The sequence below is a fragment of the Epinephelus lanceolatus genome, chromosome 9, assembly GCF_041903045.1.
Source record: "Epinephelus lanceolatus isolate andai-2023 chromosome 9, ASM4190304v1, whole genome shotgun sequence".
NCBI lineage: Eukaryota > Metazoa > Chordata > Actinopteri > Perciformes > Serranidae > Epinephelus > Epinephelus lanceolatus.
In genome coordinates, this window is record NC_135742.1 from 24,083,375 (window position 1) to 24,102,191 (window position 18,817).

Sequence of the window (18,817 nt, forward strand, 5' to 3'; positions counted from 1 at the left end):
GTTAATGGTTCTGATAATGAACCCTTTTTGCTTCAGATAAGCTGCATGAGGAATGTCTTTTGTTCCCGTGTTGACAACACACGTGGATCAGCTGGCCATGAGCACTTTGACGTGCCATGCCAGTGACACTCTGTGTTCTCACTCACATACTTGTTGACCCACTGTTCCATCTGTCTTTGCTTTCCATTGATTTTCATCTCACATTATGTCCTCACTTCTTTTTAAAAAAACATTGGACCATCTCAGCTGTCAGTCAGTTTTGACAGATAGTGTTACTCCATTGCAATCTGTCACAGAGCTATTCCAATCCTCCAACACCATGTGTTACTGATCCTGGCTAGCTCTCATGTGTGTCTGCAAGTGCTCTGTTGAGTGGCTAAACTTCCTTGTGGAGGAAAAAATGACCACTTTATAACAATAACTCTGTCCCTAGCCTGTAGTTTGCTATGTTCAGATCATCCATAATGTTCCCCTTGGCAGGGACATGAAGTTGGCATTGTTGCTTTTGAAAAAGGAGCTATAAATGAGAAGGTTTAACTTGTCTGGCTTTAGATTTAACTCGTGATAAAACTTACATTAACGTTATAGAGATGAATGCACAGTTTCATGACTGACAGGATAACCATCTTTGGCTGTGTTTGCTCTACGTGCTCTTGAAATCCCACAACAAGCCCTGTGTGTGTTTGTGTGCACTGCTGACATTTTGAGGGATATTGAGTGTGTTCAGTGTTCATATTCCTGTCTAATCCTGCACAGACAGCTGGGTCTGCCAATCAGCTGCTCCAGGAAAGGTGACGGACTTCTCTTAAATGTTGCCCCGATGATTGTGATAATGAGGGGTGACCTTATCTGGCTGTTTTTCCTCAATGTCTTTGTGCAGTATCAGCTGTTTCTCTCATGTGAGCTCTTCTGGTGGAGAATGTATTACAGGTCTAAGTGATGAATCAGTTTCCAGACGGATAATAGCCCTTCTCTCATTAGCGAACAGCTAAATCAAAACAGCATGCTTATGCCACAGTGACTCAGATGCTGAAAAGTATCCTGAAGCTGAATTAAACCCGAGCAGTAAGGTTATCTGGGATTTTCTCACCCCACTCACATTCCCTCATTGCCTGAATCAGAGCCCTTGTTTGGCTGTGTTGTGTCCAAAAACATTCCTCGTCGGTCAAGTGCCTCTCAGTCCAGTCTGTCCCATGTCCAGAAAAGTCTTAAAACTAGTGACCACCCGTGATCACACAGCACTGTGGCTGCGTTGGGCATTGTCCCTCCCTGGTGAGACCTGTTCCTGCTGCAGCCCGCGGGGAGGAGGACTGGGCGACTGTGGATAGGGACGGTGCCAGCTGTCTGAGCTATATGTGGACCTGGACTCAGTTACAACAAAAGCAGTGAAGCCACAGCTAGTGCTCGTAGTCTGCCACAGGCATTCACACTGCATGAAATGAAAATTTATGGGGTGTTTATGGTCACTGCAAATATGCTGCTAGATATCCAGGTTTACCTTAGCAACCTGTTTGCTCTGTAGGTGCTCCACTTCCTCCACAGCATGCTCCCTAAATCTTTCCTTTTGCTCCTTTGCTCACCACTCCTCCTGTAGTGCACATACCATCTCCTCAGAGTTTATATCTGCTAATGCATTGTTCCCATCTTCCAGTCGTAATGGTGTACCGTACCTGTCACATAAACTCTTGCTTCACAGCAGCTCTGTATCATTCAGACACTCAGTGTGTCAGTCACACTCGATGAACTACGTTAACAGTAACTTGGCAGGGCTGCTCTCGCTCTCATGTGCTTACTGTCACCCTCTCCGGCACGGCTGGAAGGCGGAGGGGATGGAAGAAATGATGAGATGTGGTGAGCTGGTACAAAAAGAGATTATTAGAGGGAGCCTGCTGCACAAACTCAGGCCTATTATGGCTGCAGTGCGTTTGACCGAAATCCTCTTGCGCTTATTACGTCCTAAATGTCAGCAAGGTTTACTTGTGTTTTTTTTAAACCCTCATCCTGGTTTTATAAGTGTACAACTTAAAAGCCTGAGCTCCAGGTCAGGGGATTCTTCCTGCAGGAGCTCTCAGATGGAAATGCACATGTCCAACTAAGGTTGCAACTTCTTTTCTTTTCAATGAATAATAGGCATTGAAACTAATTAATGTAACCCTGTGTGTCGCTGTGTGTCTTTTATGTTATGTGTTGTGCACAGATGGAGACAGAGCCCATCGTGGCCTCTGAGCCAGTGTATTCAGCTGGACCGTCTGCCCAGGTGGTGTGTAATGTCCCCGCCATCCCCAACGGCTCCAGCACTCAGACCAAAACAGATGAGCGCTCCGGAAATCTGACTGCCGAACAGCTGGCTGCTATCGAGGACGAGGAGCTCCTCGATAAAATGGTACTTCACACCCAAGTATTAATTCTGCGTGATTTAGGTTTGAAAGCACCACTTTGTAACAAATACAGCAGCTTCAGAGGGTTTATGTATCAACACTAGATCTTACCACTTATGTGAGAGAATATTTGGAAAAGTCTCAGCCCGGTTGTGTTGTGTGTTTCTCATGTCTATGTTAGAACTGCGTGCATAATTAGAGCCATGCCACTTTGGCTTTTTGTGAGGAATGATCTCATTGTTTCCGTTGTGTGTTTTTTTTCTTTTCTGTCCACAGCTCGATGAGTCAAAAGACTTTGAGGAGAGGAAGATGATCCGTGCGGCCATGAGAGACCTTCGCAAGAGAAAGAGAGGTAACAGATGATAGATAAACAACCTCCTATCTGTTACCCCAACCACATGAAAGCTTTTGCTCCATTCATTTTGTCTTGACTACTGCTGTCTTTCATATCATCAAGCTGCCTGATGACTTTTAATTTACTTTTTTCCCCTTATGATTATGATTTTTTTACTTTACAAACTTTAAACAAACTTGAAATTTCCACATGCTTTCTATTCATTCTGCCCTCAGAGGCCATGTTGGGATGTACTCAGGAGGAAATAGGTATTGCAGGTTGGTGTGTGCATTAACAACTGATACTTGCCTGTGTTTGTCTTTTTGTGTGCACCATCCTGTCATTGTCAAACTACAACAAGTTTACCTGTGAGATCTCTGTGGTGGATGATGAAGGATAATGTTGACAGTTGTTGTTAACGTGCATGACTCCTGGTTTCACACTCACCTCGACGTGCTGCAACAGTGTTACTGAGACGTTTGCTGCATTCAGTGTATTCTGTGTTTTGCAGTGAGCACCCACCATTTGTCTTCACCAGGCATCTGGTTGCATTGAGCTGACAGTTAAACCTCCTAATTGGATTCCTAGATCTGTAATAGTTCAGTGCACTCAGTGGCATGGGGCATACAAAGGGCAAAGAAATATCAGACAGAGCAAAACAGAGGGTTTAACAATAAATGTCTGCACAGTATGTTTAAATACACTCTCAGGTAAAAGCTGGAGGAAGTGCTGCAGGTATCAGTGTTCTGGACATTGCTGAACTTGGCACAGTCCTCCATAGGGGATGATCAGGGTGCGTTTGCTCTTTTTGATCTGTCATGTTTGTGCAGTACATATTGCTTGACAGCTCTGGCTCGCCTGCAAGTCTCCCACCTGTGGGTGTTAGTGTGTTCAGAGGAATTTTACGGTACTGTGGAAAAAATCCTGAAATGTATCACCTCAAATTTGGAAGCCCTGTTTTAATCCATCTTTATGGCAGTCAGATGAGGTCCTGTCAGTTTGTTTAGGACCTTTTGTCCTCCTCCTCCTCTTTTTCCACTGACATCATCTCTCCACCTCTCTGTCCCCTCTGTCCTCTCAACTCCTCTCTTCTCCTCCACCTCAGACCAAAGAGAAAAGGAGCGCGAGACCCGTCTGCAGGAGCTCCGGCAGCAGAGGGAAGAGCGAACACAGAAAGGCCGCACTGGGGTCGGAGCAGGAGAGGTGGTGATGAGGAAAGTGGAGAAGTCCGCGGATGGCTCCAGCCACAGCCAAGTCACCAAGACAGACCGCTTCGCTTCATCTGGTAGTCTTTTCTGTTCTTTTCCTATGCATTTCTGAACCTTGTTTAAACCTGTATTTAATCACTCAAGTCAACAAAGAGGCAGTTCTTATTTACAGTTGGACGGCACAAAGGGCACCTTGGGAGGAAAAGGAAAAAATAAACAGTAAAAGCAGATGGAAAATCTAATTATAAGGATACTGACCATATGTATATAATTTAAAATGTGTGTTTGTGTTTTTAGATGATGGGAGCAGATCAACACGCAGCACTGTCATCGAGGCCAGTTATGTGCAGAAAACAGACAGTGAGTCATTACTTTCATTTGCTCTGTGGCTCTCTTACAATACTGTGTAGTCATTACATCACTAACATCCTTCATGTGTCCATGTGTTTACTACCTTAGGAGGGACAGTCCAGTCAAAGTCATACAGCTACAGCTCTTCCACATCATCCTCCTCCTCCTCCAACACAAGCAAAAAAGTGGGCAGGTAGGTTCTGAAACATCAGCACAGTAATTATATTCAATTGTAAATCCCTGCACTTTCACAAATTAACTTGCTCTATGTGTCCCTGCCTCAGTGTTTTTGATCGGGAAGATGACACATCGTCTCGCAGTGGCAGCAGCGGGCTGGCCGCAGTGGAGCGAAGGCAGGCAGAGCGGCGCAAGGAGTTAATGAGGGCACAGACACTGCCGAAGACCTCTGCCATGCAGGCCCGCAAAGCCATGATAGAGAAGCTGGAGAAGGAGGGAGGCGGGTAAGAATAAACATCGAGGCCTTACTACCAAAGAAAGAAAAAGGAGCAGGTCAAAGCATGTAAATATTAACCTGACTTTTTTTTTCTTTTTTAAGCCCTGGAAATCAGGCGGTGGCCAAGGTAAACAAGGTCCAGCGTTCCACCAGCTTTGGTGTACCCAACGCGAACTCCATCAAGCAGATGTTGCTCGACTGGTGCCGTGCCAAGACCCGCTCTTATGAGGTGAGCCAAGCAGCCACGGCAACCCACTGTTTGTTTACTGCTCATCTTTTATGTCAGCCAGTGAAGTTGTACCTGATGATAAAGACAAGATAGGCTGAGATAATATTTTCCTACTTTGGAAATGTTTCCATCACGTATCCATCACTGGTTCCATATCTGTTCTATTTATCTTCTCTCTCAGCACGTCGACATTCAGAACTTTTCATCCAGCTGGAGTAACGGCATGGCATTTTGTGCCCTGGTGCACAACTTTTTCCCTGAATCCTTTGACTACAGCTCTCTGAGCCCGAGCAACCGCAGGCAAAACTTTGAGGTGGCCTTCAGCACTGCAGAGTGAGTACACACGAGAAAACACGTTTGTCCCAGTAACATGTCCACTAACCACATCAGGTCTGTTATTGTTGTTAAGTTTGACTGCGAGTCAGAGCATCAACTGACCGCATCGACTGCAGGAGCCTTCATTTGTGTTACAGGGACACTTTGCCAATTTTCAACCAGCTTTGTATCATAACAATGTGAGTAGTATGTGTAAAGGAACCGAGGTAAATTTCCCTCGATCTTACCAATGCCCAGATCTCCCTGCCCATCTTGACTGACTCTAGGGCTGTCGCTCAAACTACAGAGTGTACTTGTGCATTTTCTTATGCTGGCCACCATGGCCACAAAGAGTGCAGAAGCGGTTTGAGAGAGAGACTTGCTCCTTTTTCTCTTTCTCAAACTCAAACTCAGACCAAACTCAAGATCAAACTGTAAAACTAGGCAGTGCTGATCAAATATAAACCAAGTTTCTGTGACTGTATTGCCTATTTCTTTCCTAAAATGACTTCAGACACATATTTAAGTGCACTGTTTGGCTGTATATGAGAATCTGTGAACAAGAAGCGATGTCACTGTTTCCTGTATTGTAAAAACAAAGGCTGAAAATACTGAGATCAAACAGTACAGCTAAGCAGTGCTGATAAAATGTGAAACTAGATTCTCTTACTGCATTGCCTGTGTCTTCCCTCAGAGGTTTATAGAAACTTATTTTAGCTTACCGTTAAACTGTGATTTGAGATTTGTTACTAGTCAACTGCCATATTGTTTCCTGTGGAAAAATGGCCAAGCTTGCAGGAGCGTTTATTAGTCACAGCCCTTTTTCTCTGGTCATGTAGCATTAAGTTCAAAGTATTTGTGTCTTTCTGCTGCATAGACAGCCTCGTTTCCAGTAGTGAAATACTTCTTTAAGCCTGGTAGAGAATGTGATGAAACCAACAGAAGAAGCTACTACAGGCTGAGCTTTCCTCAGACGCTATTTTCCGACCAAGGCAGCTGTGCAGTGAATACACAATTAAACTCAAACAGTCCAAGCCAGCTCTCCAAATTAACACATTTCCCTTCTTCGCTTCAAACAGACTTTTTCACATCATTTTCTTGTTCCTATGAGAAAATTCGCTTCTGTAATCCAATCTTTGTCGACATCTACTTGAACCTAAAGCACAGAGACGGACCGAAAACTCAAGGAAGTTCCTCAGCTGATGTCCCAGTGTTAACTGTCCCTGTCTCTCCCAGGTGTATCGAACCACCTCCAGGCTACCACTACTCTAATTACTCCACCTCTAAACCTCCACTCTCCATCTGTCCGCTACTATGAGTAACTGCTGTGACACTCTCCATCTGCTCTAAACCAGAGACCCATGAGCAAACCCTTCCCAAACAACCACCAGGTTAAAAAAAAAAAAAAAACGACAAGCTTTCGGCTATGCCCCCAACATTTCTCCTTCTTCTTTTACTCCTAATCTCTCTCCTTCTTCTCTTTCTTATGTCTCTTGCGTCACACCATTCTCACTTGTGATGCCCCCCCACCCACTTGTGTGTGTGTGTTCACATGCTCCCAGTAGGTTACTGTCCATGCTGATGATGTTGATATTATTCATGCTCTCAACACCAGACTGTCACCCAACCACAGCCCGCGTCTTTCCACCTTTGTGTTGCACCATCACTCACTTCCCCAGGCACTCCCCAGCAGTTTGCTGTTATCTGGAATCTCAACACACACACACACCCACACACACTCCATCCTGTTCACCAGTGTGTTTTTTAGAGTCACCACATGGTTGTGTTTTTGTTTGTTTGTTTTTTGCAGAATCCTTGTTGTTTTTTTCATTTTATCTGACAGAACCCAGTCATATTGAAATGATCAAAATTCGCACAGAAAAAAACAACAACAAACAAAAGGGCTAAATGAGCGTCACCTGCTCATTTGACGTTTTGTTTTGTCTCGTGTGTGTGTGTGTTTGCCACATATTGTATGTATCATGATGTTCATGAAGCATGTCAACTCATGGATATGTTTGTGAACACACAGAATGTAATGTTATTGTTTATTTTTGTGTAATTTCTCTCCCTCTGTCTCTTCACCCTGAATCTTTTTTCATTTGGCTGCTCACTGCTTTATCTGTTTTTTTTCTTTCCTCTCTTTCCCACACTTTGTCCACTATCTCTGTCCTGTTCGTTCTCTCTTCTTCTTATCTGTACTTCCTCCTCCTCCTCTTCTTTGTTTCTATCTGTCTGGATCTGCCTTTCCTTCCTGTCCTCGTCCTCCCCCATCTCTCTACCCCCTCTCCCTGCTGGGTGCGGGCACAGGAAACTAGTGGACTGTCCCCAGCTGTTGGATGTGGACGACATGGTGAAGATGCGCGAGCCAGATTGGAAGTGTGTGTATACGTACCTGCAGGAGTTCTACAGGGGTCTGGTGACGAAGGGCCTGGTTAAAACCAAAAACTCCTCCTAGAGTTGCACCGCAACTAAAACTGAACCCATGGTGAGAGAGGGGGCAAACCTGCCGTACAAAGGAACCTCACTTTGGTTCTGACTGACTTAATGGGGTGAAGGGAGTGTGTGTGTGTGTGTGTGTGTGTGTGTGTGTGTAACTGCATGATTTAAGCAGCTGTGAGGATTTAAATCAAACGTGGTGGGTCAGAAAACTCCTTTATTGGCTGCTTTTGGACATTTGATCCTTCATGTTAATCTGAAGCTACCGAGGTCCAAAGTACCAAACATGGTATGCATGTGTGTGTCTGTCTGTCCATGTGTGCATTTCTGCATAGTCAGAGACTATGGCCCAGGCGGAGAGCCAGGACCATCTGCAGCTCAACACTTTAAAAGGAACTGCTGCATCACAATGTTTCAAACAGAGAAGTTAGGAAACAAAGCAGGGAACGGAAAAGGCTGCATCGTCCACTGACTTTTTATCGCGTGTGAATTTACAGCTGTTTACGCTCGTAAAGCCTTTTAGAGGCAAAGTAATAGTAAAGTGCACAATGACCCCGAGTCTACAGTTTGTTAAATAACAAAAACGAGTTGATGCCGTTGACATTTACTTTATCGTGTGAGAGATTTACCCGTGTGCTGTCCTGTTACTCTACACTTTGTTTGTGTAGGATGTCTCAGAGGGTTTACAGTATGTGGAGATGTAATGCCACCCTGTGGTCACTCCTTGCATAGCTCACACGTGAGGTCTTTGTTCCTAAAAGTGTTTATTGAAACACGCTGCATTACTGAAGTTTATTTATAGAGAGCTTTTAAGGGGTTTTACACACAGTGCTTTAGAGAAAACAGAGACAAGAAAGGATGAAAGAAGTAGAAGATGACCACAACAAGGAAGAGCTTGAGTTCATCAGTGCAGAGGTGTGTGTGTATGTGCGTACTAGGGATGTTCCTAACTAATTTTCCTGACATCCTGGAAGTTTAAACACAGACTAGTCGACTCGTCTAAAAGGAAGAAAACACTTCGAGAAACAGTCAAATTGAGCCTGATTTAATCTATAAGGTTGAATATAGGTAGAAAATATTATTGTGTACATTATGAGAGACATTTAAAATCATTCATTATATTTATCGATAACTGAATCATATTTTAAATGCACTAAAATATGGCATTTTGGACTGTGCATTATTAACATTGCACATTAGCCTACAAAACATGACAGCAGCTCACCAAATACACGTTAATAATATTATTTATTTACTGTGTATCTAACCTCCCAAATAATTTTCATTCAAAAATGCACACTCATGCGGTATCTCTGTCATGCATGAGCAAACTGACACACACAAAGACAGGTCCAGGTTATATTCATGACTGTGCTGCTAGTTAGTCTCACCGATTTAAACTCTTCCCATTGTCCTCTGGGTAACATTCAACCAACTAATATTTCGGGAGCTGCCTAGTGAGGCTAGTAAAGTTTGATCGATTAATATTGCACACCCCTAGTGTGTGTTGTGTGTGTGTGTGTGTTTGTGTGTATGTGTGTGCATAAGGCTAGCTTTTAAATACCATTGCTGCTCCATTACTTTTGTTAATAACCATGCGAAAGCACCTGATGGACGATTAAATCTGAGTAATAATGACTGAACATCTGAAGAGAATTATCCACCTCTCTCTTCCATTTCTGGTCCTCTACCTTTCCGTCTGTTCATCCTGCTCTCTCTCACACACACCGTCTCTTGTATGCTGTTCCTCAGGACATACGCCAACTGCATGCCTCTGCTGGAAGTGGAGGACATGATGATCATGGGCAATAAACCTGACTCCAAATGCGTCTTCACCTACGTACAGTCTCTGGTCAACCACCTGCGCCGATACGAGATGTCCATGGGTCGGCCCTGTGACCTCTGACCTGTGCTCAGTGAGCCTCGATGCCTCCCTCTCCCAACCTCTCCCTAAGCTCAATCGCCACCTGATGACTGCCTCCGCACTGACGGGCTGAGTCACAGAGTTGCTCATCTCTGATAGACACGTTGGGGATTGTGTGTGTGCGTGTGTGTGTGTCAGTTTTCTTATTACCTGTGTTGGCAGTGGTGATGTGTATTCATTGTTTCATTAACACACAGTCCACCTTCCTCCAGCAAGAGAGCGCCAAAGTTTTTATAACACAACCTTATAAGCTTTAAAATTTTACTCTTTTTAATTTTTTGTACTGTTTGTACCGGGTCATATTTAACACACAGACATTGTGTCACGACGCTAGTGTACTGAAAACACATCGAGACAGAAAAAAGAAATATTTTTTATAGTATTTCCCCTTTTTAAGTTATTTATACCTACATATTTCTCTGCTACACTTTTGTAACAAGTACTGTAATTTGCTCGCATTTCTTTGGGTGATTCCACAAAGGAAGAAAAATACACTCAACCTTAAGATGGATTTTCATTTCGGTACTTCTTCATTTTTACCAAACTCTGGCTGCTTAAAGTATTTTAATTAAGTTATTACTATTCTCATGTTAATGTTATCAGTTAGCATATTTACCATTTAATTCATGAGCACAGGGATGTTCTGTCGTAATTGTTCAAACGGATGCAACATTGTTATGAGTAATGTCACCTTTCTGAACTCTACCGTGCTACTGAGAACATGTGTCAGATTATTATCATATTATTCTAGCAGCAAAAAATGCATGCAGTAAAACACTTTTTTATTCAGGTAGAAAGAAAACAACAGGAGTTTGTTGTAGTCTGATGTCATACAGCTGAATCGTATCAATACTTGATGTTTCTTAGCGCTTGACTGACAGCATATGTGCAAAATAACATGTATAACAGAGCTACCGTCATCCACCAGCATCACTGCCCTGCAAACACACTCACACACAGCTCTGTTAGAGGGCTCCTTATTTATGCTTGAGTAGATTTTTTTTTTCTTTTTGAAAATATATTGTTTTTTATTTTGTTAGTGTGTACATGATGCTTTTGAAAGCTCAAGCTATCACGATGTTTTGTCAAACTAATTGGGGTCACTTTTTGGTCGAGTTAACGGGCCCGACGAAAGCCGGCTTTCCTTTTAAACGTGAAAGATCATGACTGAACGTAACCGCCAATTGTATATTTTACAACTTGAAGCTAAGAAAATTTTTTAAATGAAAATGTTTATTCCGCTTGTAAAAATTTAAAATTCCTTTAAGAAGATCGTTCCAGAGCTGAATGAGCTTGATGAAACTTATTTCTTAAAGCTCTGTTTGAGTAGATTTAGAGAAATTATTTGAGGATTATTCCACCGCTGCCAGCTGAAAAACAAACATCTTCCATGGAGCAGTGAGTGCTGTACATAAGAGCTTAAACACATTATAATTTCACGTTTCTGTGCACCACAGTTAAATGTGAATTAAAATAAACAAATTTGAGAAATGAGTGCTTGTTTGGAATTATTGCTCTGAACTGTCTCGTGAAACACTATTTTATTTTCCACACCAGATTACTCAGTCTGTCGAACATGCTTCCATTCATACTCAGATTTACACAACATGAGAACATAAATATTCAACACAGCAAAGACTAAGAATGAGATTTTGAGATTTTTTTTATTATTTCATTCTTCTTTTTCTTTTTTTTTTTTTACAACACTCCCACTAGAGTCCTCTTGTGTGCATCAGTCCAACCCACCAGAACATGTAACATCAGCCTCAGGCCATTCACACAGTTTTCAGTCTGAGGCTTCATTCAGTTTCACAGTAGGTAGGAAGCAATCAGACACACAAGAGAACTCAAGAGGAGCGAACATCCTGAAGACAGCTGACACATGATGGACCAAAACACAAAATAAAACACACACGTCCAGTCTTTGCGCAGAGAGTAGAAAAGCACTCACAAAGCAGCCTGTTAGATTATTATCGCTGCAAAAAATAAGAACAAACAGCAAGAACAATATGTGCAAATTCAGACTGTGGACCTTTTCAAAGGCCTTTTGCTGATGCTAAGATTGTGTCCTTGCCCAAGGACTGATCCATGATCTGCTGGTCTTATTTTGAAATGACAAACATTCCTGTCATCAACTGCAATAACCAGCTGGTCGTGGAGCAGCTTTGGGGCTTTAATGGTACTGTGAGATTCCTACTTTTCTCCACTCTGACAGGTTATAGATCAGTATGCTTGGCTTCTGCTTTGGGCTCTGAAGAGGCGTTTTCTGTGGCAAGAGAGGCAGTGGCGGATTTGTATGGCGGCTCGTCTTTAAACGGGCTGTCTTTGGCAGGGGAGAAGCGGAACTCCTCGGGCACCTCGTCCTCAGGTTCAGCCTTCTTGTAGAAGCCAAGCTTCTCCAGCAGATTGTTGATCTCAGAGCGGGTCATGTCGGACAGGGCAATCCGCTGTGGAGGACACATGCACGTTAGATTATAATACCATTTTAAGGGAATACTTCACCTACAAAAAGATCATTGTATATCAGTTACTGACACCCACCGTGTTATGTTGAATTCGTAAAGAAAACTTCTCTGCGATAAATAAAGAATCCAGACACTGAGAAAATTCTTGATGAGTGATGCAGGGGACCACGTTTACCAGCAAAACTATATCAAAACATCCCTTTACAAACCCTCACACAGCTTGTGCAGTATAATCCAAGTCTTTTTTATTCAGCCATATGTTCAGTCTTTCCCAAACACATGCATTTTTACTGAAGCCTTCCTATTTTAAACAATGTCCCATATGAGTAGTGCTCCTGGGCAAACATGCTTACCCAAGCACACTACTAATCCTTGCATGAAACTGTGTTTTTAATACTAAGATTGTAGTGAAAACGCATGTGTTTGGGAAGTGCTGAGCATACGACTGCATAAATAAGACTTGGATAAATACTGCATGAGCTACAGAGTTTGTAAATGGATGTTTTGATATAGTTTTACTGTAGTTAAACTAACTCCAATTCATCAAGACTTTTCTGTTCTTGGATTTCTTGTTCACCGTGGAGGCATGCAAAAAAAAAAAACTTTCTTCACAAAGTCAGTGTAACACAGGGTGAGTAACTGATATACTACTGACCACTGTCGGTCTTTGTTTCACTGTTATAATCATTAAAAAGCAAAAGCAGCATGTGTATACATTCAGTAGGCTATATCTTCAGTAGCTAGCTAGCTAACCCTACACTTTTCAGGGTTTGATTTTGGTTTTGGAACAGGGAAGAAACATGTATCTTTTTCCAACCTCTCCAGGTAACGAGTATCATTAATACACGATGTGCCCCAGGCACAACATTTAGCTCCATATCCACAAAACCAGCCTGAAAATGAAGGAAATCTGAAAAGATTGCATTAGAGTCAATGGAGCACAGCTGTGTTGTTGTTGGACCCTTGTCTGAGCCGGCCCAATGCTATGTTATGATTGGCCAATCTGCGTCTGGGGGCGGGACTGGCAACTATTTGACGAGAAATTTGCCATTAACAGCTTTCAGATGAGTCAGATGAGGGTTTACAGCTTAGTATAGAGTCCTACACATACATGACCCCAAAAAATGAATGCCATTACCATTATTATGCCTTTAATTTTTAACAAAGTGAAATGAAGCTAACTGTATAACTGGTTTAGAAAGACCTCACCCCACTGACTTCTACAGATCACTATGATAACTCTGGGAATGAATGGCTGAAACAACACACAGACTCTGATTTACACCACAGTTGTCTCATTATATCATATTATTTACGTTAGTTTTTTAGGATCCCCATTAGCTGAGTTTAACAAACAATTCTGTACATTACATACTTTCAAACATCACATTACACACACACACACACACACACAAAAATCTTTATCTAAAATTAACAGGGGTGTAGGTTTTGTTTCTTCATTGAGAGATACACATGAATCGGGGTTTGTGGGTCGTCCTGCAGGAACTTTTGAGTGTCAAACATTCAATTTCCTGCATTCTGGTGCCTTTTCTGCATCAATTTACAGCACAAATCACTTTAATTTTGTCAAAATAAAAGTCTTTAGAGGCCTTAATGTTTTTATTTCGGGCGGACAAATATACATGGTCTATTATATTGAGAAGGAAGTGTCCTCTGTGTCCTATCCCCAAAATCTATGCCTATGACTACAGACAAAACTCAGGAGGTATGATTTCAACATTAACAACATTTTGTTTATTTACTGAGCTCCATCTTGTAATGGCTCTGTGAATTACAGTAGATTTGCAAAGTTTTGTCATCTGTCTGGGTGGTAAGAGAGTAAGAGATATCCTGAACTGGACTGTCTTGTCAGATAGGTATGTTTGTTCTCTACTGATATACACTACTTTCTTGTTATTTAAGACATTCCTGAAAAAGATTAAAGATGCTATAATCACAGTCTAAGTCTACATATGGGTTTTTGAATATAATGCAAAACAAGTACAATACACTGCAAAACGAAGACTTACATCCAGCTCTTCGAAGTAGTGGTTCAGGAGGACAAGCTCAGGGTCGGCCCCAGGAATGTGTTTCATCACCAGGTTATGGCTGAGGTAGTCATGGTCAAAGAATATCATGGAGAGAAAATACTCGACTTTTTAGAGTGTGCAACTTAAAAGAGACATATTTAAGAACAAACAGCAGCAGTGTGCTTGAGTCAAAGGATACTAAAGAGGAATGTCCTGGACCACGAAGGCTTTGACCTGCAGACAGAGGAGGGGGGAATTAGTGTTATTTCACTCAGGGCTGTGTTCAGTGGTGGATCATGTGAAACCCTAGACATGAAAGGTAAAATGTCTGTCTGAGCAAACACCTTGACAGGGATTAGGCTTCAGTCTGCCGCTGACACTGGCTCTCAGCGTGTTCCTGTTGATTACATTGCAGAGGGGAACTTACCTCTCTGAGCCTGTTCAGCTGTCATCCACCACAGGTCTGCGAGGAGACACATAAAATAGAGGAAACTGTTACAAGCAGCTCTCAGACTTTGCAGTGGCACCCCCAGAAATGTTTCACAGAGGAATTATTTTACAGTTAATATTACTAACTAGTCCATACCCATTGAGTACAGCATACCATACCATGACTTAGTCATACTAAAAATTAGAAAAAAACCCCAAACATCCAGCCACAGGGGGAGCCACAGCGATTGGTCGCATTTTAGCCATTTTTAAGCATTTTTCTGTTGTTATAGCGCCACCCAGTTGACAATTAGAGTTAAATTTCTCCAGTCACCTTGAGGCGTCCTGTTCTACATATCTACCAAGTTTAGTAAAAATCAATATTAGGCGGTTAGGCCTAGATAAGAAATTAGCTCTCTAGCGCCCCCATTTTGGTTGATGGGGTCAATAATGGAGGGGTCTCCTCAGATTATGTGTGGTCATATGCCTACAAAGTTGCGTGGTGATCGGTGAAACCCTTGAGATGTTATATGATGATTATGTGATGAGCCACGCCCTCCGCAATATTCATTGCCTTATAGAAGCTCAGTTTTAGTAAGTTTTCCAACTTTTGCCAAGAGGGAACTTTAGATATTGGTCCCTAGATTATGTTCACCGAATTTCATGTAGAATGGTCAAACTTCCTAGGAAGAGATTGATTTTTGGTGTTTTTCAAAAAATTCAAAATGGCGGAAAATCAGTATCACCGGAAGTTATGGGTTCTTGAGGCAAATTTGTTCCTCATGAGGAGAGGCATCTCTGTGCAAAGTTTCATGTCTCTACGACATACGGGGCATGAGATATGCCCATTCAAAGTTTGCCATTTCAATCGGTTACTATAGCGCCCTCCTTTGGCCAATTGATGTAATATTGCTTCATTCGCATCCTCCCACGACCCTCTACCACTGTGCCAAATTTCACATGGATTGACCAAGTCAGTGAGGAGAAAAACGTGGAACAGACACACAGACACACCCACAGACAAAGTTTTCATCATTATAGTAAGATTATATGATGTACATAGACTAATACCAACCCAGTTAACATTTTGAGTTCCACAAAAATCCTGATTTAATGAGTTATGTATCTTTAAGTACATGTTTGGTGATTTATTGTTTATCATATAGGCTGGTTGTCCTTTTCCTTAAGAAGACGAACAGCTTCAATCTGAGGGAGTACATTGATTGTAAGGACCAAAACATCTACTGGGGACAAGCCTCAAATTTAGAGGACACTCGTGGATACCCACAGTACCTATTTTCAGTCAGATATCTTGAGGTGAGAGTTCAAGGCACCCCTTTGAAAATGGTCATTCCAGTTATGTCCTCGCCAAAATTTTGCCTACATTTGTAGCACTGTTTAGCCCTCTTTCCAATGAGCTATGCTAATGTGGTTGGTACCAATGGATGCCTTGGGTTGTCTAGTTTCACAAGATACTAACTTTGCGATAGCTTCAGAAATGAGGGCGCCACATCCTCTTAAAGATAGCAATATCGGAATCCAAATTAAGTTCAGCGCGAGTTCAGTCAAGAAGACTTTCTTTATGCCATATCCATCCACAATTCTCTCTCTATCACACTCCTGCCACTCCCACTAAACAGCTGACTATGGGTGTTCCCTCTCCTGGTTAGCCAATCAAACTTTACCACAATCTCCATGTCGCACCCTCATTTACTACATTCAGCTCCTGTCACCTTATCCAGAGCCCAGGATGTGCTCCATAAATCCCACTCCTCTTCACACCCAGATCCTCAGCTCCCTCTTCATCTCATGTCATCACCACCACCAGCGTCTAGACTCCATGGGGATCCCTAATCTACTACGTCTTTACCACCCTCCTGGAATAGACGACATCACGATGGGGTCTAATCGCCAAAGACTTTTCACATTTCTCACACTTATATGCACATGTAAATAAATATTATTTCCTCTCAGAACAAGTCTCTACAGACTGAATTATTTTTGCCGAGGGGGGGGTAGCAACTGCATCGGGGCCCCTTCCCCCTCTGCCTTGGGGGCGCCACTGATACTTCAGAAATGGGACATCACCTGAATTAGGAATAAGATAACTGACACATTTGGGCCACTGAAATGTGTCTTTATGCATATTTTCCTTGTGGGGCTGCAGTGTTTCCTTGTTCAAAACCACTTCAGCAAGTTTCTCTAATGTCCTGGTATCACTGTAGCGTTGCATCCTCTGAGAGCACAGAATCAAGATAGGCTCCTGGGAAGGATGCCTAACTTCCTTCTTGTGGGAATCTGAGCCGCAGGTATAGAGTAGCAGGTGTGACTAACACAACAATAGCAACAGATAACACGCTTTTCTTCAGGGTGGTGATTTGGTGACACCCTGGGGGAGAGTGCATAGTATCTCACAAAAAGAAGGATAGAGTTACAGAAACTTTTGTGCTGAAATCAGACCTGCAGTTACACGCCCTCTGTCCCTTTATATAAGAGTGAGAACTGAGTCACTTTGTTGCAGATTTGATGGTTATTACATGAAATATTGTTTTATAAGTGTGTTTAGTTGGGTGTACTGTAAAGGCATGGATCATCCAATTTACAGCAACATACTCCCCTGGATAAAGCACTCACGCACGCGCCCAGCACGCAGATTAAAGGAATAAAACGCATCCATTTACATATTTATCCTAATCTGACTCAGATAATGCACACACACACACCCTCGGCCCACCGTCACTGTAGATACAATCACGTATGAAGCGTGTTACTGTACCTCCACCCTCGCCTTCGCCAGTCCCTCCAGTTTCTTCAGATCCACATCGTAGGCCGAGGCACAGTGGAGTAAACTGGCCAACACGATCAGCCACATTATGTCTCCTCCTGGTTCAGATCGTGGACCAGGACCGCTCCAGTATCAGTACCTGCAGACGTCTGAAGGTAAGTAACGTAACTCGGCTGTGGAAAGGAGGAGAGATGATGTGCAGCTATGTCACGTCCGGACCTCTTGCCACGTCAAATATTTCTCCCAGAGGAGAGAGAAGGAGGCGGGGAGAGGGCGCTCATTGGCTGTCTGACAGATCCCCATCAGGATACATTCAGTCCCTCAGTTGTGATGTGCAATCTGTGGTTAATCCTCGCAAGGAAATCTCCTTATAAAAATCATTAACAAAGCTGAAATATCGCCTGCTTAACTCTTTATTTATCTTATGTTGCTGCAAGCATAAGATGGCGGATGGGTTGTTTTATATTTAGAAATAATGTTGATAGCTACTGTAATAAAGGTCATACAACATTACTGCATAACCACAAGTGCCTATATGTGGCAGACAATATGGTAAAATGATCTGGAGGTTAATGAGATCCTACATGATCATATTCAAATTTATATTCTGTTTCAAATACATAAATAGCGGCAGAACGTGCATTTTTTCTTTTCTTTTTTTAAACTGTATCTACAGTGGCGTGCAAAAGTTTTGGGCACCCCTGCTCAAAATTTATTTTAATGTGAATAGTTAAGTAAGTAGAAGATGAACTGATCTCCAAAAGGCACACAGTTAAAGATGAAACATGCTTTTAAAGATTTTAAGCAAGATCAGTGTATTATTTTTATTTTTCACAAATTTTAAGTGGAAAAAATGTAAAGGAGGACCATGCAAAAGTTTGGGCACCACTCTCAGACAACTTTTACAACAGTGTCAGACCTTAATTATCCCTAAGAAAGGCCAGGTGATGCAAATTTCAAAGCTTTATAAATATTCTGACCCCTGTCAATCAGCAGCCATGGGCTCCTCTAAACAGCTGCCCAGCACTCTGAAAACTAAAATAATTGATGTCCACAAAACAGGAGAAGACTATAAGAAAATAGCAAAGCATTTTCAGGTCGCTGTTTCCTCATTTGGTAATGTAATTGAAAATGTCAGGTAACAGGATCTGTGGACATCAAGTTGAGGTGTGCAAGCAATTTTTTTGAGAAAGCTGCTTCTAGGATTGTTAGGAAGGCAAATCAAAACCCCCGTTTGACTGCAAAAGACCTGCAGGAAGATTTAGCAGACTCTGGAGTGGTGGTGCACTGTTCTACTGTGCGGTGATACCTGCACAAACATGACCTTCATGGAAGACTCATCAAAGGAAAACCTTTCCTGTGTCCTCACCACAAAAATCAGCGTCAGAAGTTTGCAAAGGAACATCGAAACAAGCCGTACGCTCTTTGGAAACAAGTCCTGTGGACTGATGAAGTTAAAATAGAACTTTTTGGAAG

At 42.4% G+C, this 18,817-nt stretch overlaps 2 protein-coding genes across 2 annotated transcripts in view; one reads left to right on the forward strand and one right to left on the reverse strand.

The window, feature by feature from the left end:
- The window catches only part of smtnb (smoothelin b), a 64,438-nt gene extending 53,312 nt beyond the window's left edge, over positions 1-11,126 (forward strand). Inside the window, 12 exon segments of the mRNA XM_033619097.2 lie at positions 2,198-2,383; positions 2,655-2,730; positions 2,949-2,990; positions 3,818-3,997; positions 4,218-4,280; positions 4,380-4,464; positions 4,556-4,732; positions 4,828-4,954; positions 5,136-5,287; positions 7,580-7,712; positions 7,714-7,757; positions 9,461-11,126. Coding sequence (XP_033474988.2) covers positions 2,198-2,383; positions 2,655-2,730; positions 2,949-2,990; positions 3,818-3,997; positions 4,218-4,280; positions 4,380-4,464; positions 4,556-4,732; positions 4,828-4,954; positions 5,136-5,287; positions 7,580-7,712; positions 7,714-7,757; positions 9,461-9,614 — 1,419 coding nt within the window. The 3' untranslated portion in view covers positions 9,615-11,126.
- Positions 11,127-11,277: 151 nt separating this feature from the next.
- selenom (selenoprotein M) lies at positions 11,278-17,574 on the reverse strand. The gene is made up of 5 exons (XM_033619104.2): positions 17,333-17,574; positions 14,555-14,590; positions 14,327-14,361; positions 14,128-14,206; positions 11,278-12,079 (listed from the first exon to the last, which is right to left on the reverse strand). The coding sequence occupies exons 1-5, from the start codon at positions 17,426-17,428 to the stop codon at positions 11,849-11,851; spliced, it is 477 nt and encodes a 158-aa protein (XP_033474995.1). The 5' UTR covers positions 17,429-17,574; the 3' UTR covers positions 11,278-11,848.
- Positions 17,575-18,817: the final 1,243 nt, after the last annotated feature.